Here is a 22917-nt window from a genome sequence, read left to right on the forward strand (position 1 = left end):
CCTTCCCCCAAAAGAAGCCCTACCTCAAGCATAAGCTAAAAATGAGTACTTGCAAAGTGATGTATAAGCTTAAAGAATTTGCCTTCAGACATGAAAGTTTTCGAGACGTCTTGGCAACATTTCATACATGTATCTTGAAAGTTCATCTGTGTTGGTAGAAGTCAGTATGAAACAAGTTTGAGTCACATGTGTTATCTGCGTGACGTCACAGAAGTGGTGGATTGTTCATCTCTTCATCTCTAAGACTGGAGTTGTACAGTCGAAAATTTGGGCAAGTCCAATTTCTTGTGTTGGCAATTGCAATTTGCAGTCTTGTTTCATATTGGCAACATTTCGTTCCTCTGAGGCTCAAAACGTTCCGTCTGCCTTGGGTCTCTTGGTACCTCTCGGGTCCTCTGTGTCTGGCTCCGCCTTGAAGTCCATGGCGTTGTCGAAGCTGAGGAGCCACTGGCACAGGTCATCCACATCATCGTCTGTCACTCTGTCCAGGGACTCAAACAGTTCTGCTGCCGTGGCACTGGTCCTCCTCCTGTAGAAGAAATGTAAAAACACCATTTAACATTTGGTAAGGCCACACTAAGTTGATTTTATGGGTGACATCCCCGCACGCATTGATTTTTGCCTGCTCTCAAAAAAGAAATAATCTCCAAGGAGGCTCTGGCCTGGGTACAATCCTCCGTAGTCCATGGTAGCTGGCAACAATAGGGAGCCGGCAGTACGGTAACTTCGGAGGATGGCACCCAGGCTGCCGTCTGTTCACAGGACTGTAGAACTCAGTACAGTGCCGACTCATAAATGATGCAAAAGGCCAGCATGTGCCGGCTTGTTGTAAAAGTCACTATGTACATTTTTGTACTACCACAAGCTTTGTATCCATGTGGCTTAGTAGCATTTTTTGCTGAATTTTTTTACTAGTTTGGGGGTGTTCAGAGGGTGTGCCATCCATAAAATTAAGGCAGTGTGGCCTAAAAGATACCACCAGACTAACAAAATTCTTCTGTCCAAACCACCTTAGGAAGGCCTGGTGGAGGCATCCCTTCTGCATTAGTTCCTTCTTTCTGTTATGAAACCTTACACTGGGAGGGGGGTGCTGTAAAAGACTGACTTATGTGAGTAACTGAAAGTGTAGGTGACTATTTTTGAAATGATTGAGGACTGACTAGGGTTACTGTATGTTCCTAAATGCTACAACAGCTTCAAGTACAGAGGCCACTGTTATTAAACCACTGTATGGCTTCTAAACCAAGATATTAAAACACAGAGCACCATTTTGTTAGCTTCCCCTCGCTCTTTCAAATGATCCGCTGGCCCTGCATATCCACGTGTCATTGTTAGTAGGTAACCCAAGTTATCACAGAGACTGTATACCTGATGCCACAACCCAGACATTTCTCTGGAACACGAGATTCACCTCACCGTGAGAATGGGTATGGAATGTGAGAAATTCCCGAGAAGGGGTACACGTGTGGAAACTGTTTGACCTGTACTGTACCTCCTCAACAACTCACGGTAACCGAGATCTCTGCGGAGGAAAGAGTTAAACGTAGGCAGACCGCGACTTGTGCGACTTGTGCCACTTGCTCCTCGCGGTGCGCTCCTACAACTGGTGAGGGATGTGACACAACATACATGTACCATACATTCCATTCTCTTCAACAATAACACAGCAAAAAGTTATGCAAACATGGAACATGGCTAGTTGTAGGCTTTTAAGAAACATGTCAGGTTCAGCTTCAGCCTGTAACTACAAGCTCCATGGGTTAATAAATACATTTTGTATTTGTACTGTGAAGTCTTCTAACTGGCATAGTTTGACCTAGGTTGTGACTTGGACCCCCTTTGAGTTGAGTTGAGTTGAGCATAGGGTGTTTCTTCTTGGAAGAACTCTGTTATACTTCAAAGCAAGTAAGAATCCACATACACCTACATTGTACAATCATGTATATATTTCTGAATCATGTAAACCCAGCACATGGTACATCAGAAATACCTGCACAACTCCTATTTTACATGCCCTAACCTGCACATGCAGGTGGTACTTCCAGGCCTTTAGAATGTGATGAAAAAAAAATTCTCTTCTTCTTACCCATTCTCATAGTTCTGCATGGGGTTGAAGACGGGCTGTGGCTGGAACGGGTACCGGTACGGCTGTGGGGGTTGTTGTTGTTGCAGCCGGGGCGGCTGCGGCGGCGGCTGTTGTTGTTGTTGCTGGGGCAACTGTATGGGGGGGATGATGACCTGCTGCTCGTCCATGGCTGAGCTCAGGACATCGAAGTCTATCGTGCTGATGGGACCCGGGGACGGCAAATCCGGGTGCTCGCTGGGACCGACTCCGTTACTGTGTGAACAAATGAATGAATGGTTCATTTGTCAATAATGATCATTTTGATCAGGTAAAGTACATTGCAGCCATAGGCTGAATTGCATACTTTTTACATATTCAAAAACTGTTGAAACACTGTGGAAAATACTGGGGCAACAGTGATAGGAAAGAAAGGTTAGACCCAAAACTACTTGTAGAAGACCTGTGACAGATGCGCTGGCTTCCATGGGATCATCCAAGCAGACAATCAGTAAAGAAGATGGCCAAGGACAGCCCCAGATGGAAGGCAAAAGTCATGGCCTTATAATTATACCTCACATGGACTGAAGCGAACACGTTTAGGAAGTAAGAACTGACCTGTCTTGTTGATCCATGAACTCACAGCTGACGGGGCTGGCGACAGACCCGGCGTAGTCGGACATGTGTGAGGAGGGGGCGGGGGACGGAGCCATCGGGGTGAAGGGTTCCCCTGGACTCATCGGGCCAGCAGATTGTCTGGGGAAAAGAGAAAGGAAAACTCTTAGTCCATATAGCACTTGGCAGCCATAATAGATTAGGATGTTAAATGGAGGTCCCGCGTTTGGGAGAGCCACACCCACGCACGTTAAAGCACCCACCAAACTTTTGGAAAAGAGTAGGGGTCCTTCCAAGTGTGAGTGGTTCTAACCTTACAGTCCGGTCTTACGCAGCTTGTACTTACATGTTCAAAACTGGTGTGTTAGGCCTAAAAATGGTGGTTTACCGGTTATGCGAAACAAACAAACAAACCTTGTTGGTCTGGTGACTGCGACCAGTCTGGCTTTCACGTACTTCACATCTGGTGCGTTGTCTGCCGCATCGTCTGGAAATAAAGAACCAAGAACACGTCAATACTGTCTACATACAGATATTCCTATTTCTCTCGCACTTCCTTAGGTCCTAACAGAAATCACAGAGCCTGACAACTTCAAGGAAGCCGTACTCCTGCACCTCAGGAAACTCCCTGACACAGTAGAGAACCTTGGCCCGTGTAAATTGTGTATTAGCACTCCCCCATAACATAAATGCTGTCGCTGCAAGAAATCTTTGAAGTTGGCTAACTCTGGACGTACCAGATGTGGTGTAATACTTCTCGAACACGGAGTCCCTGGGTGTGTCAGGGTACAGGTACTGCAGGGGCTGCTCCTGGTCCTTGTAGTAGTCCCGGATCCGCTCGGCCAGCGGCAGTTTGGCAAGGTCATCCACCGTGTACGGCTCCAGGAACTGAACTGGTTTGTCACCTGGAGCAATATTGGTGATATTGATACATGAATATTGATAATGATATTGATACATTGATATTGATACTGGCTTATCACATATGTAAATATTGATTGACAATGATATTGATAAGGCTTGTCACCAGCACCAATATTCATGATATTGATACATTGATATTGATAACAATATTGTCCCTCAGATAGGACATTAAATGGAGGTCCCATGAGCCATACCACCACACCTTTTGAAAAAGAGTTGGGGCATGCCTCGATGGTCCAAATTCTACAGCCCACTTCTAAAGTGTAACAGAATCATCAACAAGTTGATGTTGGGTACCTTAACCTCTCTCTCTCTCTATCCAGTTTAACATCTTTTTCCCCATAACAGGGGTTAGTCCTGCTTGCATCAAGTGCAAGTCTTTTTTGGAAGAAGATTTTTTTTGTCCTTCCTAACACTAGCCCAAACCCTAGTAGAGCCCATGATCCCTCCAACTGAGGGGGGCCTTTCCTAAGGGCACAACGTCTGGGTGCATGTCCGGACATGTCTGGGTCCAACCTTGGGGATTTAACCCTGAAGACAAATTTGAAAGACAAGACAAGGAAGTAAGAAGCAATGTGTGTTCACCTGACGTGTGTTCCTCCACCCAGACGGCACTGATGGCTCCTTTAGCGGAGGAGTCGCTGAACCTGAGCAGGAACGTCCCGTGGCACTTCCCCAACAACAGCTCCTGCGCGCGCAACTTGCTGATGAAACCCATGATGCAGCTGCGTCATGGTTCAAGAAAAAAGTGGAAAAATTAATAAAAAGTGATTTAAGTCATCAAGATATTAATTTGTCACTAGTACTTTGATGTAATCACAAGGCAGGCAGGCAGGCTATGGTTTATTTGTCTCTTTTGCACACAACAAAAAAAGACAAGGGTCATAACGAAAAGGACAACTTTCATTGCATTAGGAAAATGAAAGCAAAGAGACACAATTATCATAAGTATATGGACAAGTTACAATATATGGCCTCCTTTTGGTAGAAGGCTACAGCTTCGTTTATGGCTAAGCAGAGTTCTTTTGCCCGGGTCTTCTGCTTCTCTTCTGCGCAATGCACCTGGCCCTACATGGCTTTCTATATAATATCTTTTACTATTACTTACCCATCCTTCCACATATCTCCCAGCTTCTTGGTGGTGAGATCCAGAGTGCCGTGGAACCACTGCCAGAAGGTGAACTTGCGGTCGGGTAAGGTGTCCTGAAATAAAATGGAACAGATTTATTTCCTTTAAGTTGTACATGAATATCAAATAATGCATGGATTGTAGATTGATCCATTTAAAATTCAGCATACACCCAGTTAAGACAGTGCATCTTGTACTTGTATCTATAATATTTGCTTTTGCATTGAACTGAACTCCATCAATAGTTGATGAGAGTACATGTGAGTTCTTTGGTCATAGCAGGGACTGACTTTTGCCTCAGAAACAAGTACATGTATTAAGGCCATGTTGATTTGATTATATGGATGACATCCTCCGGGAGCCCCAAAACTGATGCGCGCGTGCGAATAAGAAAAAAGTTTTGCAAAAAAAAAGTTCTTTTCATTATGAAATCTACGTGGTCATGAGGGTTGAGCAAATGGCACAGAATATGGTTTGGCGAATAATCTAGTCTTCAAGTTCATTTCTTTACAATTTCGTCTTTTTTCGTTTGATTTTGGCATTCTACGACATTGGTATAGTTTTTATCAATTTTTTTTGTAACTTATGGTATATTTCTGCTCATTTTGCAACTGTTTTGTACGATTTACAGTATGGTTGAAAACTTTTTTTTGGGAAACGGCCGAAAATTCATGCGCGCGCGGATGTCATCCATATAATGAAATCAACATGGCCTAAGTACAGAGAACTAGTCTGTGCCGATAGTATAGTGACGCAAATCTTACCCTGTTAAATGCGGTCCAGGTCAGAGTCATGTTGGAATAGTCCAGACCAAAACCTACAACAGGAATATAAAAAAAATCAATCAGATAATTGTATAAAATGGACATGTGTTCATAAAATAGATGCATGCACTTTCAACTGAAGGCTACAAGAAAGTGGCAAAAATGTCTGTTTTGTTAACTGTAATCAGATCCAATAGGCTACCTCACAGTTCCAAGTGTGCATGTGCAGCCTTGATAGTCTACGGTCACGTTTGAGGTCTCTCACTCATTAACAACTATACTTAGTTTAATTTCATTGCTTTCCATATCTTTACATGCCGTTTTTTGTCCATCAAAGATGACTGAGAAAATATGTGTCCACCACGAGGGGCAGAATTCCAGGAACTGACGGAAAGACAGACGCTGGCTAGTATACTGAACTGATTTTTTTAAAATTCAATTTTCATCTCAAAACAAAGCTCATAAGAAACAATAATACATGTTTTGGGTTACATTAAGGAACTGTAGAGACTAAAGTTTAAGGTTGTACCCATTTGGGAAGCATTCACAAAGAAGCTTGATCCATAGTGATATTGTAAGAAACAGAGGCGAGCAGTAAAAACCCTTCTGGTCCCGGGCTGGGGTTCGAACCCACGACCTCCCGAGCACCAGAGCTTCATAGCCAGACGCTCTAACCTCTCCGCTAAAAGGTCTAGACCCTTTGGCCGGGTCAGTTGGTAGTGCCTATAAACCCCCCACTGTTACAATATAGTTCTAGGAAAGAAGCTTTCAGCTTGAAACTTTCTCCTGAGACATGGAGTATGCAAGAAAAAAGGGTGATTTGCTTCCATAGTAGTGACAAAACGTGTCATGGCTGAGAAAGTTCAAACTGGAAGCACAAGGGATTCTACCGAAGAGTTTCTCAGCGAGGAACTTCATGTTCTCCTCAGTGATGAATATATGTTTTACATTAACAAACCTACAAGGTCTTATGCTACATGCCTTTAGAATAGTCACTTTATCCTATTCAGTCTAGCATTTCACAGTCTCCCATTTCTAGATTGTCTGTCTAACTGTTCAAAAACAGATGAATGATGACTGCAGGTTGTACCGAAGAGTTTCTCAGCCAGGAACTTCATGTTCTCCTCGGTGAGGCCGCGGCCTGTCTGCATCTCGTACTGCCAGCTCAGGGCGTGGCCCACTTCCATCCACGGAGCCTTCTCTGGAACCTCAAACAGCTCTCGGTCCTACGGGAGGGGGAAGGGAACGTCAGCTCAAACCATATTATTGTCACATTTGTTAAGACACAAAAAATAAACATGAATGTGATTCAAACTTTACTGCAGCTGTATAAAATTGAAACAATTAAACGTTTTGAGTGTTTTGGACAGACACTCAAAATGTCTGTAAATAAATTGTTTCAATTTTATGCACTGGGAAAGTTTGAAGCACAGTTTTATTTATTTTAGTTGGCAGAAAAGCCTGTGCCTGCATGAAACCAGTAGTTTTCAGAGTTTTCGTTGAATGTCTGGTCAACGCATGCCGACATGCTTCCCATTATGTGCTGGTAGATGTAACATACCCATCACACTATCACTGCCTCATTGACTCATACAATTCTGGAAGGTTCTTGACTTGAGAGATACAAATTTTCTGCAACTTACAGGTTTTGAGAAAGCATTGTCCCAGAGGATGGTGGCCCAGGCATTAGACTCCTGGTTACTGTGAGAAATGAGAACCACTGGAAGTGACATCGTCTGAAAGGAAAACATCATCATTAGAACAGAAAGAAAAACAACATGATTTTGAACTGGCTTAGCTAAATACACTAAAGAATAGTTGAGCTACTCTTCCACTGATTGTGACAAAGAATTCCACTTCCTGTTGGTATACACCTTTCTATCCCCTATCCTAATTAGTTTCACCCCTCTCCTTTATCTTGTCCCATCCCATCTCTCCCCAGCCCATCATTCGTAGCCCTGTCAGTCTGTGTGCGGGTGGAGACTATCCTATATTTCTGTGTCTTGTGTACATAGACAGGAATTGGACTTGTGAAAGGAGAAGACATACCTTGAGTTCAGTCAGTGTTCCTAAGATACTGAGTTCTGTCTGGAAAGAAATCATGGCTTTCTCATCAGTCACTCTTGAGGGCTGCAAGAGACAAGAAAACGTAGTGTATGAGTTATTCCGTTGAATAGTTACTAGTATGTTTCTTATTGCCTACAGAATGGTTTGACCCTTCAGTATATACTTGTGTTATAAATGCATACCTATCTACACATGGGACAAAGAGCTTTTTTTTTATGACAGCAATATTTAGTGACTTGGACACAAACATATAGTCCACATACCTCTGCATTTCTCTTAGCAGGTCCTGCTATCTTGGTCTGCTTCATGTTCTAAAGGTAGAAAAAAAAACAGTTAAAGTTTGTAACATAATTTCATAACCATTTGTTCAGAATAAATCGAATGGTAAACATTTAGGCTAGCAGTGATGAACATCTTGCAACATGTTGGTCATCTTTGACAAGTTTGTAAGTAAAGTAGAAGGCTCATTTCTAACAAGTATGATTGGTCAAACTACAAACTTACCATGTTCTTAAACTTGACTGAACAGACGGATGCGTTTGAATCCAGCTCCAAAGTGCCTTTAGAGTTGTGCAGAAGGTATCTGTACTTCTCCCTGTACATTTAACAAATATGAATAGTGCAGTTAGTATGGTAAGGCAGCAAAGAATTTCTGCAAATGGTGAAATTATAGACATTCAAATAATATGCACATAGCAGGCTCACATTAATGCAAGGAAAATACTTTAATCATGAACAAAACTGCAAAATTGAAACATATATTGTCTTTTTCTCCATAAAAAGTACACTGTCTGGTAGTTCTATCCACAGAGAAAAGTAACTAACATAACTGGTGCAAAGAAGTTTCACTACTAACCCATTGGCTTTGACAACTTCATCCCCAGCATTGGGCCCTCTGTAAAACAACAGACAACTGGCTTCAGGTGCTTGTGTAATGCCAGAATGCAGGACACAGACAGATGTGACATAAGGAATACATACACTATATATGGCCTCCTTTAGTCAATATCAACTATCATACAGGATGATAGTAACATGTTCCAGTCCCGGCTTTACATTGTCTCAAATGCTTCAACAGAAGGTTTACTTCTTACATGTATCATCAGAAAAATCAGTTCAGCAAATCTTCATTATACAAGAAATATATGAAACAAGTTGAACTTCCTATTTCACATTTATGACAAAACAAAAAGAGTTATGTCCTGTTAATCCTTGTCCTGCGGGCATCTTTAACACAATACTCTTCAATATATTCATGTCTTAATTAGGTCATGGCATAGTTACTTCCACATTTGTTGCATTTTGCCGCAGTCTGATGCGAAATACCCCCAAATCGTAACTACACAGAGTGCTATATAGATGGTACTGTATGTGCAAAACAACAATTGTTGGGCTCCTCAGGACAAGGGATACGACACTGTTTTCCCCTCACCTGTAAATGCTGGCGTTGACTTGTGGCAGTTTGGTCAGGTTTGCACACAGTCGTTTCCCAAGGAGGAATCTAAAAAAAAGGACAAACATTTTGAAAACAAACATCTGGGTTACTTACTGGGTTAAGTTTTTGTACAGATTACGAAAATAAACATAACGTACAATGTAGCCTTTTTGAGTCCTTAGGAGCAGTAGGTTGTTGATCCACTGTGTCTCAGTCACAGTATTGGAAGGCCATCCCTGTCCTTCCACTGCCTTTTACCTCCCCAACAAAAATCAGTCAAGGATCACAAAAATCTGATTTCAGTTGCTCAGCTATTGCCATCCAGTGGAAAGGGGACCTACATGAAGGATGATGACAATATTAGCCCAACTTCACTCACCTGAGTTGAGCAGTAAACTTGGTGCCATCAGTCTTGAGAACCTGTGGCCGTGCCTGCTTGTTGTGGCGAGGCTGCTCCTCCACTACAAAAGACCTGCGAGCAAAAATGTTTTGTTTTAGAATATAACAAATATATAACAATGAAATAGAACTGAGATATAACAGTGCAAGGGAGGCTGAAAGCTTGTATCCTTGTAACCATGTATAATAAGCCCCATATGTTCTTATACTTACATGTACATCTGTTCCTATACTTAAGGTGGTCCAGAAGGATAGCTGAGGCATATTTAGAAATACTAAGAACTCTATCTGATATGGTAGTCTTTTGGGTCTATTTTTATAATTTTCTTTCGTCTTGTCACTATGGACACATTTTGGCCGCCAAATTGACCGCCAAATTGTGCATTTTTTTCACGCTCCAGCCAGGCCCCAGTGGGGGTGTGCACATTATTTTTAAAAGCTACTCCGCTGCTCGACCAATCAGGCTCGCTGGTCATTACGTAAACTGAGAGCTTCACTTTCATAATTTTTGGGAAGGGAAAAGACACTGGAAAAGAGAGTTTTACTGAGCGTTTGATGTCAGTTGTTTGCAAAACGTTTTGGGTAAAAACCTGCCAAATGCAAAGAATAATAATTTTCTGAAAACACAAGCCGTTTCCATTGTTTATCACACTTCGTATCGGCAAAATGTTGTCAAGTTGCAACACACAACCAGAGATATGCAGCCACACAAATCACCAAAAACGCCAGAAATAATCTGACAACTTCCTATATAAAAACATTCGACTGCCAAAAGAAACGAAGCTGTCTGCTTTGAGCCACAAGTTAGATCTTGGTTTAGTTATGAGCGGCCTGGCGGACCGGGTCACTGCATGCATAAAGAGCCGCGCTTGGTAGTTCATACTCGGCCGTCATTATGCGGCGTTATCCTTTGTGTTCTTTCATGATTTTCACAGACAACTCATACTAAGTAATTTTCTACCGAATAAAAACGCGTCTCTACCTGTGCACTGTCTTATTATTCTGAGTTTGTATCGACTGCAACACGTTTGTAACTACTAAACGCTAACGTTACGTTCTAGTGAACAGACATGATAAGAACTACTAGTAATTTTATAAAATCTACGTTTTTATTAAAAAATACGATACTTACAAACTTCAGCAGAATTTTTACATAATCTTACGGTAACTGCTAACAATAATCTTTTACGATTTACAGCATACAGCAAATAGTAGCCGCTTACAAAAAATCAGTTCCAACAGATTTACAGAGATAGTCCGTACTTTTCACATAGAACATAGAACGTCGTGCGTGAAAATTATTTCCACAAGTCTAGGACAACGTGCAACGTAAATTCACATAATCAACAAAATTATATACGCTCATAATCTCATACCACGTCCGGGCAAGCTTTTTTCCAGGGCTATCTACTCCGGTATCGCGCGATAACTTTTCAGTGTTGTGATCTTGGTGATCGTCAATCTCCTCTGGGGGTAGGCCTAAAAAAACAAGTCCGTAACTCCAGAATACCCCGGCAGATTTTCTCCAATAAGGTCTCAGAATAGTCCATAAACCTCCATCTGCAAATCGACGTAGGATACGGCCGTGAAAAAGATCGTCTACCGGCCCAAATGCTGCCGCAAAGCGCACAGCTTCTCCGCTCGCAAACAAGACACGCCATCCGCCATTTTGGGTGAGTCACGTGACCCCTACTCCCGCGAAATCTTAGCGTTCCTTTGGCTGTTCTTTTTACTGGACGTATCCCCGGCCTGTTTTTCCAAATAGCGCCGTAGTAAGCTAAATACAGGGGGCTGAAAGGTCAATGACCTATTTTTCGGTGGGAGGGATGAGCGCCCTTGGAATGGCGACAAAAAATTGGCAATTTCGGCTCTTTCGGGCTTCAAAATGGACATTATGTAACCCCTACGACATATACAGCATTTTAAGAATGAAACTGTGGAAAAAATGTTCATGGAAAGGGACAAAAAGGTGGTATATTTTGAAAGATAAGCTTATAAACTAAAATCGTATGCGAGGCCGACACACTGCGCCGCTTTATATGTTGGGGAGGGGTGCTGGCGCATGGCACTGTTGACATTTACGAAAAAAAATTCATAAAAAATCAACACTTTGAGATATTTTCTAACACATTTTGTTAGCCAGTGTCCTCACTATGAGACCGAAAGAAACAGATTATTTCAGACAATTACAACAATCTCTCCATCATTTCGTCATTTAGAAGATCACCAAAAGACTACATTTCTACTAAGATCACAAAACCCACTAATTATGCAGAATGTGGGACTATTCATTATCCACTGCCTTCAAAGAAGAAGTCGAACCCCTTAATAGCTAGAGTAGTAGTAGAAGTAGAGGTTTTTCCAGACAGATTGTTACCTGTCTCCTGTTTCTGTATAATTGACTGTACACGCAATTAGCCTTCGGGCATGATTTTGCAAATAAACAATTAAAAAATGCTCGCATACGTTTGTTCCTATTACTAGTGTGTGCCTTTCAACAAAATATGGTGAATAAAAACCAAAGCGCTGGCCAGAAAAATTGATTTTTCTAAAAAAGGGGCGTGGCTCATAACTCGAGATGACGTCATGATTACGTCATCAAAATTTGCATAAATTATCATCTTGCACTAAGGTACTTACACAAAAAAAATCAATGACCATAGGTAATCCTAAGTAGTATTTTTAGGATGTCCCCAAAGTCCTCAGCCACCCTTCCATACCACCTTAACTGTCTCAAGAATAACCTTTCTGTATTTATTATTTGTGTTTATCATAAGGCCATGTTGATTTGATTATATGGATGACATCCTCTGGGAACCCCAAAACGGATGCGCGCGTGCGAATAAAAAAAAAGGTTTGCAAAAAAAAAAAAGTTGCTTTCATCATGAAATCTACATGGCCATGACGGTTGAACAAACTACACAGAATGTGGTTTGGCGAATAATCTACTCCTCAAAATCATTTCTTTACATTTTCGTCCTTTTTCGTTTGATTTTCGCATTCTACGACATTGGCATGGTTTTTAAATATTTTTTTCCAACTTGCGGTATATTTTTGCTCATTTTGCAACTGTTTTGTACGATTTATGGTGTGGTTGAAAACTTTTTTTTTTTTTTGGAAACGGCCGAAAATTCATGCGCGCGCGGATGTCATCCATATAATCAAATCAACATGGCCTAATTAGGCTCCCTTGGAAATCAGCCTTTTGAGGCTGAAGGGACCCCCCATGCATATTAAAGATCAAAATATAATAATATCATAATAAATAAATTCATGATCAGTATGTCCTTACTGTGAGACAAGTGTATTGAGCAGTGTGTTGAAAAGAGTGAGTGAGTGAGTGAGTGAGTGAGTGAGAAGTGAGTGAGGAGTGAGTGAGTGACTGAGTGAGTGAGGAGTGAGTGAGTGAGTGAGTGAGTGAGTGAGTGAGTGAGTGAGAAGTGAGTGAGTGAGTGAGGAGTGAGTGAGTGAGTGAGGAGTGAGTGAGTGAGTTGGTGAGGAGTGAGTGAGTGAGTGAGTGAGAGTGAGTGAGTGAGTGAGTGAGTGAGTGAGTGAGTGAGCAGGAGAATGAGATTATCCTTACTGTGAGACGAGTGTGTTGAGCAGTGTGTTGAGCTGGTCGTGGAAGGTGTGGAGGTCTCCCTTCTGCTCCCCGTCCTGTAACATGTCCTGCTGAAGCTTGTCCAACTTGTCCACCTGCTGCAGGCTGTGCAGGATGATGTCCAACAGACGCTCAAACCTGTAGATTCACACACAACTGGTTAGATATCATCAAAACTGCCTGAGAAAGCATGTCAGCAGAACATACTGCACCTGCTTGAAATCTGTAATGTGTTCAGCAGAACATCTCATTTATCTAAGGTCAAACCTGCAGAATTATGTACAACAACTTAGGCCACACTAATTTGATTTCTTGCTTCTCTTTTTTTTAAATTTGCAGTGACAGCACAAAAAAAGAAAAAAAAAACAGTCCTAAGCATCCTATGATAGAACCTAAAGCGACAACAGCCAGGATTCAAACTCCTAACCTCTTAGTCAAGAGGCAACTGGATTATGTACACTATAATGAGAGTAAAATTGGTCACCTGTACAGGTTTGACTGCGCTGCAAATTAATTTTAGTTTGAGGAGACTTTATTTTGCAGTAGGTGGGAATTTGCTGTGTTTGCAGCCTGCATCACTGACTAAAAATCTCTATTGTTTGTGATTGTAATGAGAATGAAACTGTCATACACATTTCGAGTCCTACAGTACAAGTATCTGCCTGCAGACTCACCACTGCTGCAGTGTTTCTATGTTGACTCCCGGGTGAGGAGCACCAATACAGGCCAGCTGCTGCCATCTCTTCCACTGGTTCAGCTCCGTGTTCAGGATGGAGTTCTGAACCATGTGGATCATCTGCACAACCTGGGGAGAGAAAATGTATGTTTACCTTCGCATATGGTCTGCTCTGTTAATTCTTAAACACTTCATATTTATGGTGACAGGAGTCTAAATCTGTCCTGCAATAAAATTGCAACATGATGTAACCCTACACAAGTTACCATGGTGACAGACAGTCTGGTTCAGGTCATTGACCTTATTGGTTTGGAGAAGAAGAAGAGGAAACGGAGCAAAAACAATATGTTTTCCTTCCGTAAATATACATGTAAGAAAGTGATCTGAATCCATTTGTAAATAGTTTAATCAGGTTGGTAAATTATTCACAACCATTTGTTACACTAACACCTAGCTCCAGTTCCAATAGGTTGTTATTTCAAGCCTTGCCATCCAAGTCAAAGTAATGTAAAACAAACAAACAAACCTTCTTCATCTGAGACACGAGTTCGTGGCGCTCACAGTGCAGCTTGACGGTTCGGTTGTCCAGCAGTTTGATGCAGTCCTGCAGCTGCTTAGTCAGGTCCTGCTGAAGGCCAGCGGTCAGGGGACGGCTCAGTTTTTCTGGGGGGACAGAAACAAAAAAATTATGTGACTAGTGTAAGGCGCAGAAGTAGAACCCCCCCCCCGGGTTACAATGGGATGAGCCAACCGGGGTCAGAGGTGAACTAAGCACATGGAAGATATACAGTGTTCTATCAGAATAGATTCAACTCTTCACACTTCTCAGCGTCCTGCCTCCTTGTTGAGTCTGCTAAGTAGACAGATTCTACACTAGTTTCATCAGGTTGGTAAGTCACCGAGTAAGGAGACTTTTTTTACACAACCAAGTCTTTTATTCAGCCAACGTGTCGGTGACCGTCTGTCACCTTCCTCAGGGCAATTCTGCCTGGTTCATATTGCACTACAGCACCATTGATCTGGACCCAGTTCTTAGCCCACTGAAGAGCTAATCTCCCACTGGTTGTGACAAAGAAGACAGATGCTATGTACACTATGTACAATATTTACAGGTTCATTGTACATTTGTACCGGGGAAATTCCCCTCGGTCTCTTCAACAAGCACAAAGAACAGTGGATCATGGCTTAACGTCCTGTCCTAAGGACTGCGACCCTTTCCAGTAGCGCGCGTGTTGGGTGAGCTACAACAGCAGGGATTCAAACTCCCAACCTCTTAGTCAAAAGGCAGGGACGTTAACCACTGGAAGAATAAGAAAAAGAAAGGAATAGCAAGATTCCCTACCTTCCAGTGCTGCCTTCTTTTGGTGCAGATCTAACCACACCTCCAGTATCTGCTGTAGTTTGGACAGTTTGTCCTGGTTACTCTGAACAGAGGAACAAAATAGTCAAGTTAACATGCAGTTCCATCTAAAGCACAGTAAAGGGGTCACTGCCAGTCATTAGAACAGAGCACATGTTCCATTTGGGGTCACAGGCGGTCATTCAAACAGAATGTGTTTTCCATTTGATTGCAGTGTTTATGAGATTTAATCACCACTGGTAAGGTTATGGCACCAATATGAAATAGGGACGTCTAATTGGTCGACATCTTTTAGGTATGTGATAGATATAGAAAACAACACGGTGTATTCCGTATGCCCGAGGTATCAGCCCCACTGCGGCCGGAGGCGATCTGACTCGCGGGAGGGCCGGGACCGAGGGCGATGCGGAATACACCATGTTGTATTTTATTTATGTCATACCCACCAAAGAAAACACGCTTTTCAATGCAAAATGAGCCCAAGTTTGATGTCCCTAAACTAAAAATGCAACAACATCAATTCCAACGTCCGAATTCTGTATTCGAATTTTCAAAAGCCGCGCAAAACGCGTTTGAATCGTTCAATGGAAGCCATGGAAGCCCGGGCCGTACCATTAAGTACGACCCGGTCCGGAACCCGTTATTGAACGTTATTGTGGCCCGGGTATGATATAGTAAGAATGACGAACCTTTGTGTACATGACCAGAGCGTCCAGGTGCTGCACTAGCTGGTGCTGGGAGGCAGACTCGGACTGCCCGTCCTCAATATCATCCGGCTTCTCTTTCTTAATCTGTCAAGAAAAAGTAATTAGGCTAAATTAGGTCAAACTAGAAATGTAACATTTGTAAAGCAAATGTATCATGTTTACCTTCACATGGTCCAGCTTAACAAACTACTTCTTTGTTTATTCGTACTCAAACACATTCATGTATATGGTGAGTGACCATGCTGCCCCTCTTGAACTAAGTTCTGCACGGCACTTGCAACATTATGTAACCCGACACCAGTTACCATGGTAATAGATATCTGGTCCTGGTCATTGACCTTATTTGTTTGGAGAAGAGGAAGAAACTGAGTAAAAACAATATGTTTTCCTTTAGTAAACATAAATAGCTGAAATGCACAATCGTGTAATCCTGACACATGTTGCACTAGTAAATACTGAAAGGACAGCTCCACTGTCAATTCTCTTAATGCCTTTAGCCCATGTTTGACATGAACAAGCAATAAAGTTCACTGTCATTCTGGTATGATTCACTGAGAATTTAATCAATATATTCCCACACTACACTCACTTACCCACAAAAGACTCAATAGGCCCTATATTTTATGTCTCACCATCTGGACCATATATTTCATACTGCATGTAAATTGCTAGAAATTCTGCGAAGCAAATTGACCCTAAAACTCAATAAAATATGCCATTTTGAACCTCATACAGGCTTCATAAACTGCATGTCAATTTATACAATCTACGTACAAATTAACTGAACCAAACCAAATACTCCAAAAAGGAGAGTTTTTCCTCAATAATCCTCAATAAACCTCCATAAAATTGAGCAAAAATAGAGTGGCCAGCAAAGAGTGTGTGTCGCGGTGTGAAAAATTATCTTTGCAGTCAACATGGCCAAGTATTTGAGCACCAGGTAAAAACAAACAGAGTACAGAGGAAGTGAGGCTGATTTGTTCCTGGAACTGTTATCAGATTTCCGAGAAGCAAATGCCATAAAAGGTGTTGCTGAGTCATCGGGGATAATTGAATCGACGCCTCATTTTTTAAAACTACTCCAGCACGGTTTCCTGAACTCCCCAGCTAACCAGATACTTCCAAGATTTAAAATTTAGAATTTTTGCTAACTATGCTAACCTGTTTAAGGAATAAGTTAACAATACTAACCTGTTTATTGATGGTCTTGTTAAGGAATAACTTAACAGTAGTAACCTGTTTGTGGTAGCCCAGTTAAGGAATAGGTTAACAATACTAAATACTAACCTGTTTATTGGTAGCCTGGTTAAGCAATAGGTTAACAATACTAACCTGTTTATTGATGGTCTGGTTAGGTTAACAATAGTAACTTGTTTAAGTGGTAGTCTGGTTAAGCAATAGGTTAACAATACTAACCTGTTTAGTGGTAGTCTGGCTAAGAAATAGTTAACAATACTAACCTGTTTATTGATGGTCTGGTCAAGGAATAGGTTAACAATTCTAACCTGTTTAGTGATGGTCTGGTTAAGGAACAGGTTAACAATAATAACCTGTTAAGTGGTGGTCTGTTTAAGGAATATGTTAATAGTCACCTGTTTTTTAGTAGTCTGGTTAAGGAATAGTTAACAATTCTAACCTGTCTATTGGTAGTCTGGTTAAGGAATAGGTTAACAATACTAACCTAGTTTAGTGGAAGTCTGGTTAAACAATATGTTAGCAATACTAACCTGTGGTTAGTGATGGTCTGGTTAAGGAACAGGTTAACAATAGTAACTGGTAGTCTGGTTAAGGAATAGTTAACAATACTAACCTGTTTAGTGGTACTCTGGTTAAGGAATAAGTTAACAATTCTAATTTGGTTAAGGAATAGTTAACAATACTAACCTGTTTAGTGGCAGTCTGGTTGAGACAGTGTCCCACGATCCTTCTCTCTTCGTCCAAGCACTGCTTGACAGCCATGGCCATAACCTGGTTGTTGGCACCGAATGCCTCCTACAAACAAACAAAAACAAACAAAATATAATAAAATAAACAAACAAACAATCATGACAATTCCGTAATCAAGCTGCATTGCAAACTCTCTTGTAAAAAGCGTCAACTGAACAGCTAAGAACTAGGCTTGAAGTCCATAACATTCAGGTACAACTAGAAAGGTAACATTTGCAAAGCAACTACAAAATGTTTACCTTCGCATATGGTCCCCTCTGTTCATTCTTACTCAAACACATTCATATATATGGTGACAGGAGTCTAAATCCATCCTACTATAAAATTGCAACATTATGTAACCCAACACCAGTTACCATGGTGAGAGCCAGTCTGGTCATTGACCAGGTCAGAGGTCAGTGTTTGGAACAGAAGAAGAAGAAGAAACAGAGCAAAAACAATATATTTTCCTTCGGTAAACATAATAAATGTCTTCATTTCATACCATCCCACAGGAAGACAGAGTTTACCGTGATCTTGGTCATGCTTCTCTGGATGCCGTCCTGTAGCACCACCCTGTCAGGACCGGTCATCTGGTTGTGCTTGTTCTGCAGCAGTTGTTGGACTGTCCTGTACAGCTTGGTGGCCTGAGCCGGCTTCACATCATCCCTGGAAGAACACAAAAACACCAAAGTCTAAAAAAAACTAGAGAAGTAACATTTGCAAAGCAAATGCATAATGTTCACCTTCGGACATGGTCTGCTCTGTTAATTCTTATTCAAACACATTCACATACATGTACTACTAGTATATTGTGACAGGAGCAGAGCAGACCATAAAATTGCAACATTATGTAACCCAAGACCAGTCACCATGGTGACAGACACCAACAAATCATGTCATTGGCCAGGTCATAGGTCACTGTTTGGAGAAGAAGAAGAAGAAACTGAGCAAAAAGAATATGTTTTCCTTTGGTAAACATAAAAAAGGAAAAAAATCCCATAAATACCAACCCTATTTTTTTCAAGACTGAAACAGGGAACACAACATTTTTTCCTAGGCCTAAACTAAAAGGTTAAGGTTAAAAACAGAGAGACTGACCATCGCTGGGTCTCAATCCATGCGGAGAGGTGGTGTCGAGCGGTGATGGGGAAGGACTTCTGGTCGTACATGGACTGCAGGTGCTGCAGAGCTTCAGGAGGCAGCCGCTGACACTGTGCCCACAGGGCCATGTTCAACTCTCAACTACAGACGCTTCACCTAACAGAAACACACAAACATTAAATACATTAAATACACATACTGACACTGTGCCCACCACCACAGGGACTGCTTCAAGTCTTCACTACTGACGATTCACCTAACATACAAACATGAACAAAATTCTAACATTCACCTAACACATAAACATCGAACATTCTGACATCAGACAGTAATTAAACTTGGCCACACACTGACACTGTGCTCACAGGGCCATGCTTCAGTGACACTAACAGTGACACACAAATATTACATAAATCAATGAATCTTGGCTTAGACACACTGACACTGTGACCACAGCAGGGCCATGTTCAACTCTCAACTACAGACGCTTCACCTAAAACACAAACATGAACAAAATTCTAACATCAGACATTAAATTACTGGTAATTAAACTTGGTCACAATCACTCAACATGCTGACACTGTGCCCACAGTGCCATGCTTCAAGTCTTACTATAGATGCTTCACCTAACAGTAACACACATTGACAAACATTAAAAATAAATAAAACTTGGCAACAGAGTGTGTAAGTGAAAACTTGGCAACACTGACACTATGCTTACAGGGCCATGCTTCAGCTCTGAACTACAGACGCTTCACCCAACACACAAACATTAACAACATTATAACATCAGACATTAAAATTGGTCACACACTGACACACAACCTGATAGAGAGAGAAAACAATTTTTCTGGGGGGGGGGGCGATTCAAGAATAATCGCAGCAGGAAGTTTTTGTACTGCTGCATATGCATGTTTCGGGGGAAAAAATGCAGTGCATTTTGATCTGGCTGTTTTTCTGGCAACACACCAACAACGGATTAATTTACATGAAGCTCTTACATAAGATCTCACAGTGCTATAAGCCATGCTGTACAATTTGGGGGGGGGGGATTTCATTCCTTATACATTTACTAGTATAGTACTTAGTTGGACTGTATAGGATACCTACAACAGTACCAGTAAGTGTACTGTACCTGTAAAGTTATTTAGGTACAGGTCAGGACCTGAAAATTTGTGGAACCTGCACCTGAACAAACACTACTTTTACACTAGGTATTAATGGATGAAGGATACTTGGAAAAACACTTCGAGTCTGAAAATATGTAAATCCTCATTCAAATCAAAGACAGCAATTTACCACCGACAAAAACAGGTACAACTTACAGATATTTGGTCAAACTTTTTCAGGCCCAGTACCTTGATTTTTTTTACTATCAACAGATATCGTTGTTTAGTTCTAGTGTCACTGATCAGGCATAGAAACGTTCATGTCTACCTTGTCTGAGTCACCTTTTGTTTTGAATGTCATGGACACGGGTGTTAAACATGGCTTACACATATATCCTGGAGGTGTGGTTGTCTTTCTCTTTCATTCACAACTAAATCCTACACTGTACGTCATGACTTATCCACTCAGATACGACACATACTGGCCTGAGTTGAGTTGTGAGATCCTGGGAAATCTTTAAAAATGAACAAAGTGAAACCGGGAGACCAAACAGGGAGCAATTGAGGCAAGAGAAATATAGGTTCCTCTGAAATGCTGCTGGTATGAGACCTCAATGGAAAGTGACCAGCAGGCCAATTGGAGCTTCTTACAAATAAACAGAGAATCAAACAAACAAACAAAGATGCCAAAACACTACTGTTCTGGTGGGAAAGTTTAAAGTAGACCGTTATTCCACAGACACTAATGATGATGCCTGTGTATTCTTGAGTACTTGCTATAGTGACAGTCTAATCACTTATGCTATATTTAAGGAAAGACAACACACATTATGTCCTGTTAACAAATAAATAAATTAACAAAATTACTGTTAACTTCCCGAAGTCTATTAACAGTCTATTACGTAGCCTATAAAACCCAAATAAAGGCAAACACAAGCATATTAACACTGTTCCATATTTGGCAATAGTGCATTATACACACGTCAAATAGACTGAGTATTTGACTGGGAACGTTATTCGTTTGCAGTTGTATTTCACCTAATCTGGCATAAACATAAAATGAATATCTTCCATTATCTATTTTTCTGTTTCCAGAGTTCAAGTGTCTTAAAATGACATAATTTTGGATATATCTGTGGCTCCTGTAAAAAATCCAGGTAATAAGATACACCGGCAAAAACATTTACTCAAGCAACTGGATATGATTTTGAAAACAGTCATTTTGGAAACAGAAATTTCCAAAATCATATCTGGTTGCTTGAGTACTAGTAACTGTTTTTTGGCAAATGATTGGTATGAGTTGATAGTGAGAAAACCCTTCATTGTTTAGTTAATTGTGTTGTATAACTCACTTACTAAGCTACTGTCATGCAAATGAACCCCCACCCCTCCTCAATACACACATGTCAACATGAGGGCTACTTGGAAACCACAACCTTTACCTTAATGTCCTGACAGATGCACAAGCACGGACATCAACACCACTAAAGGAAAACACAACTGCCATCGATTGGCCATGAACAACTTACAGCAGGGCTCGAAATTCATTTTTGGGAATAGGACACTGGTGCACCCAACCTAAAAAAATTTTCTGTGGGTGCACCATATAAGATAAAATAAGTAGAATGTCAGTGAAAACCAAGGAGGTTAAAAAGGAGGATATAACCTCCTTGTGAAAACTAATTATGTTTTGTTTTGTTTCTAAAGGAAAGTACTACAAGAATGATTTTACTATTTTTCTGACACTTAGATGTTAAGACAATGCTGAATACTAGTAATACTCTAAATTTAACACCTTGACATGTACGTAAACCTACAAAAAACATTTGGCAATGGGTGCACTGGTGCACCCACAGAAAAAAATTGGTGCACAGCTCCAAATTTGGGTGCACTAAGGTGCACATGTACCCAGTATTTCGAGCCCTGACAACTTCCAGTGATGTACACTAACAGGAAGTGTGGGGTTAAGCCTGGGTCGTTAACCTAGCCTACCGACTGGAAAAGATGAGTCTCTCGGTTTCTGTTTTCGGTCATTTGTCGGGGACGACCTAAGGAAGTTAATATAAGTCATCCGCGGTGAAGCGACAAAGGGCTTCCTGTTTAGAACTCCTTGCAACGCCGGCGTGGTTGGAGACAAGATGGTTTCAGTATCCCACCTTGCTTTCACCGGCTAGCAACAGACGATCCATGTAAACAAAGAATTGTAGTTCCCTTTCTGTGTACACATGATACTTCCTCGTTGCGTGAATCTAAAAATTATGTGTCAATTTTTATAGCCCTCAAATTTACGGACGCAAGTTTCGGGTTGGACACGAAAAATGACACGTTTTTGCGCCAATACGTTGGTCAGAATATCTGTCGTCTGTAGCAGAGTATATAATGCTTTTAGAGGTGAGACTTGGGAGGGAATTTCGGCGCTAAATTTGTGTGCGATTTACGTTGTTTTCATCGCACTCCCTGTTTTCAACATGCTAGGAGGAAAGGGGGAGGGGGGCGACACACTTTTTCTCACAAACAACGAAAATTCGACCAAGTCAGGCGCCCATGTACACTCTAAATCTACTATACACAGTTCAGAGTTTCTTTCTGCTTTACTAACCTTAAATTGTGTCCAGTCGTTGTCGCTAGAAGCACACATGAAAACCAGACGACAGACGTCTAGGCGGAGTAAGCTTCCCTCTTGATCTCCCCCCACTCAAGGTTGGTGACCCCGGGGTTGTTTGCGCTGTTCCGAACAGTATTTATTGCCCCTTGAGACCATCACTTTAGACACCCTTTTTTTGCAATTTCAAGACAAAGACAAATCATGATTTCGCCTAAGACATACTAAATACAAATAATATGTTATATTTTAGTTTTTTATACAATAATCAAGTTTTGATGTGATAAGATGTTAATATTTTCAGACAAAAAAGGGGTGAACGATGGTAAATAACACAGCCAACATCCGGGCACTTGATCTTTAAAAGTGGCGCTCCTAGCGGTTTGTTTTAGTACTGCAGTAAAATTGCCAGCCACCTGAGCAGAACCGGTCTAAGG

At 41.3% G+C, this 22917-nt stretch overlaps 1 protein-coding gene across 1 annotated transcript; it reads right to left on the reverse strand.

The window, feature by feature from the left end:
* Positions 1–186: 186 nt before the first annotated feature.
* On the reverse strand, positions 187–22607 carry LOC109480543 (signal transducer and activator of transcription 5B-like). Its single transcript, XM_019782764.1, has 25 exons — positions 22478–22607; positions 18767–18925; positions 18196–18334; positions 17624–17731; positions 15722–15823; positions 15015–15096; positions 14199–14335; positions 13671–13801; positions 12979–13134; positions 9376–9468; positions 8994–9062; positions 8418–8456; positions 8066–8156; positions 7825–7872; positions 7544–7624; positions 7138–7230; positions 6585–6720; positions 5495–5547; positions 4710–4804; positions 4187–4326; positions 3415–3582; positions 3092–3164; positions 2681–2818; positions 2087–2338; positions 187–529 (listed from the first exon to the last, which is right to left on the reverse strand). Exons 2-25 carry the CDS (start codon positions 18895–18897, stop codon positions 349–351), a joined length of 2736 nt encoding a protein of 911 aa, XP_019638323.1. The 5' UTR covers positions 18898–18925; positions 22478–22607; the 3' UTR covers positions 187–348.
* Positions 22608–22917: the final 310 nt, after the last annotated feature.

This window comes from Branchiostoma belcheri, unplaced genomic scaffold (assembly GCF_001625305.1).
Source record: "Branchiostoma belcheri isolate BF01 breed outbred unplaced genomic scaffold, Haploidv18h27 scaffold51, whole genome shotgun sequence".
Lineage (NCBI taxonomy): Eukaryota > Metazoa > Chordata > Leptocardii > Amphioxiformes > Branchiostomatidae > Branchiostoma > Branchiostoma belcheri.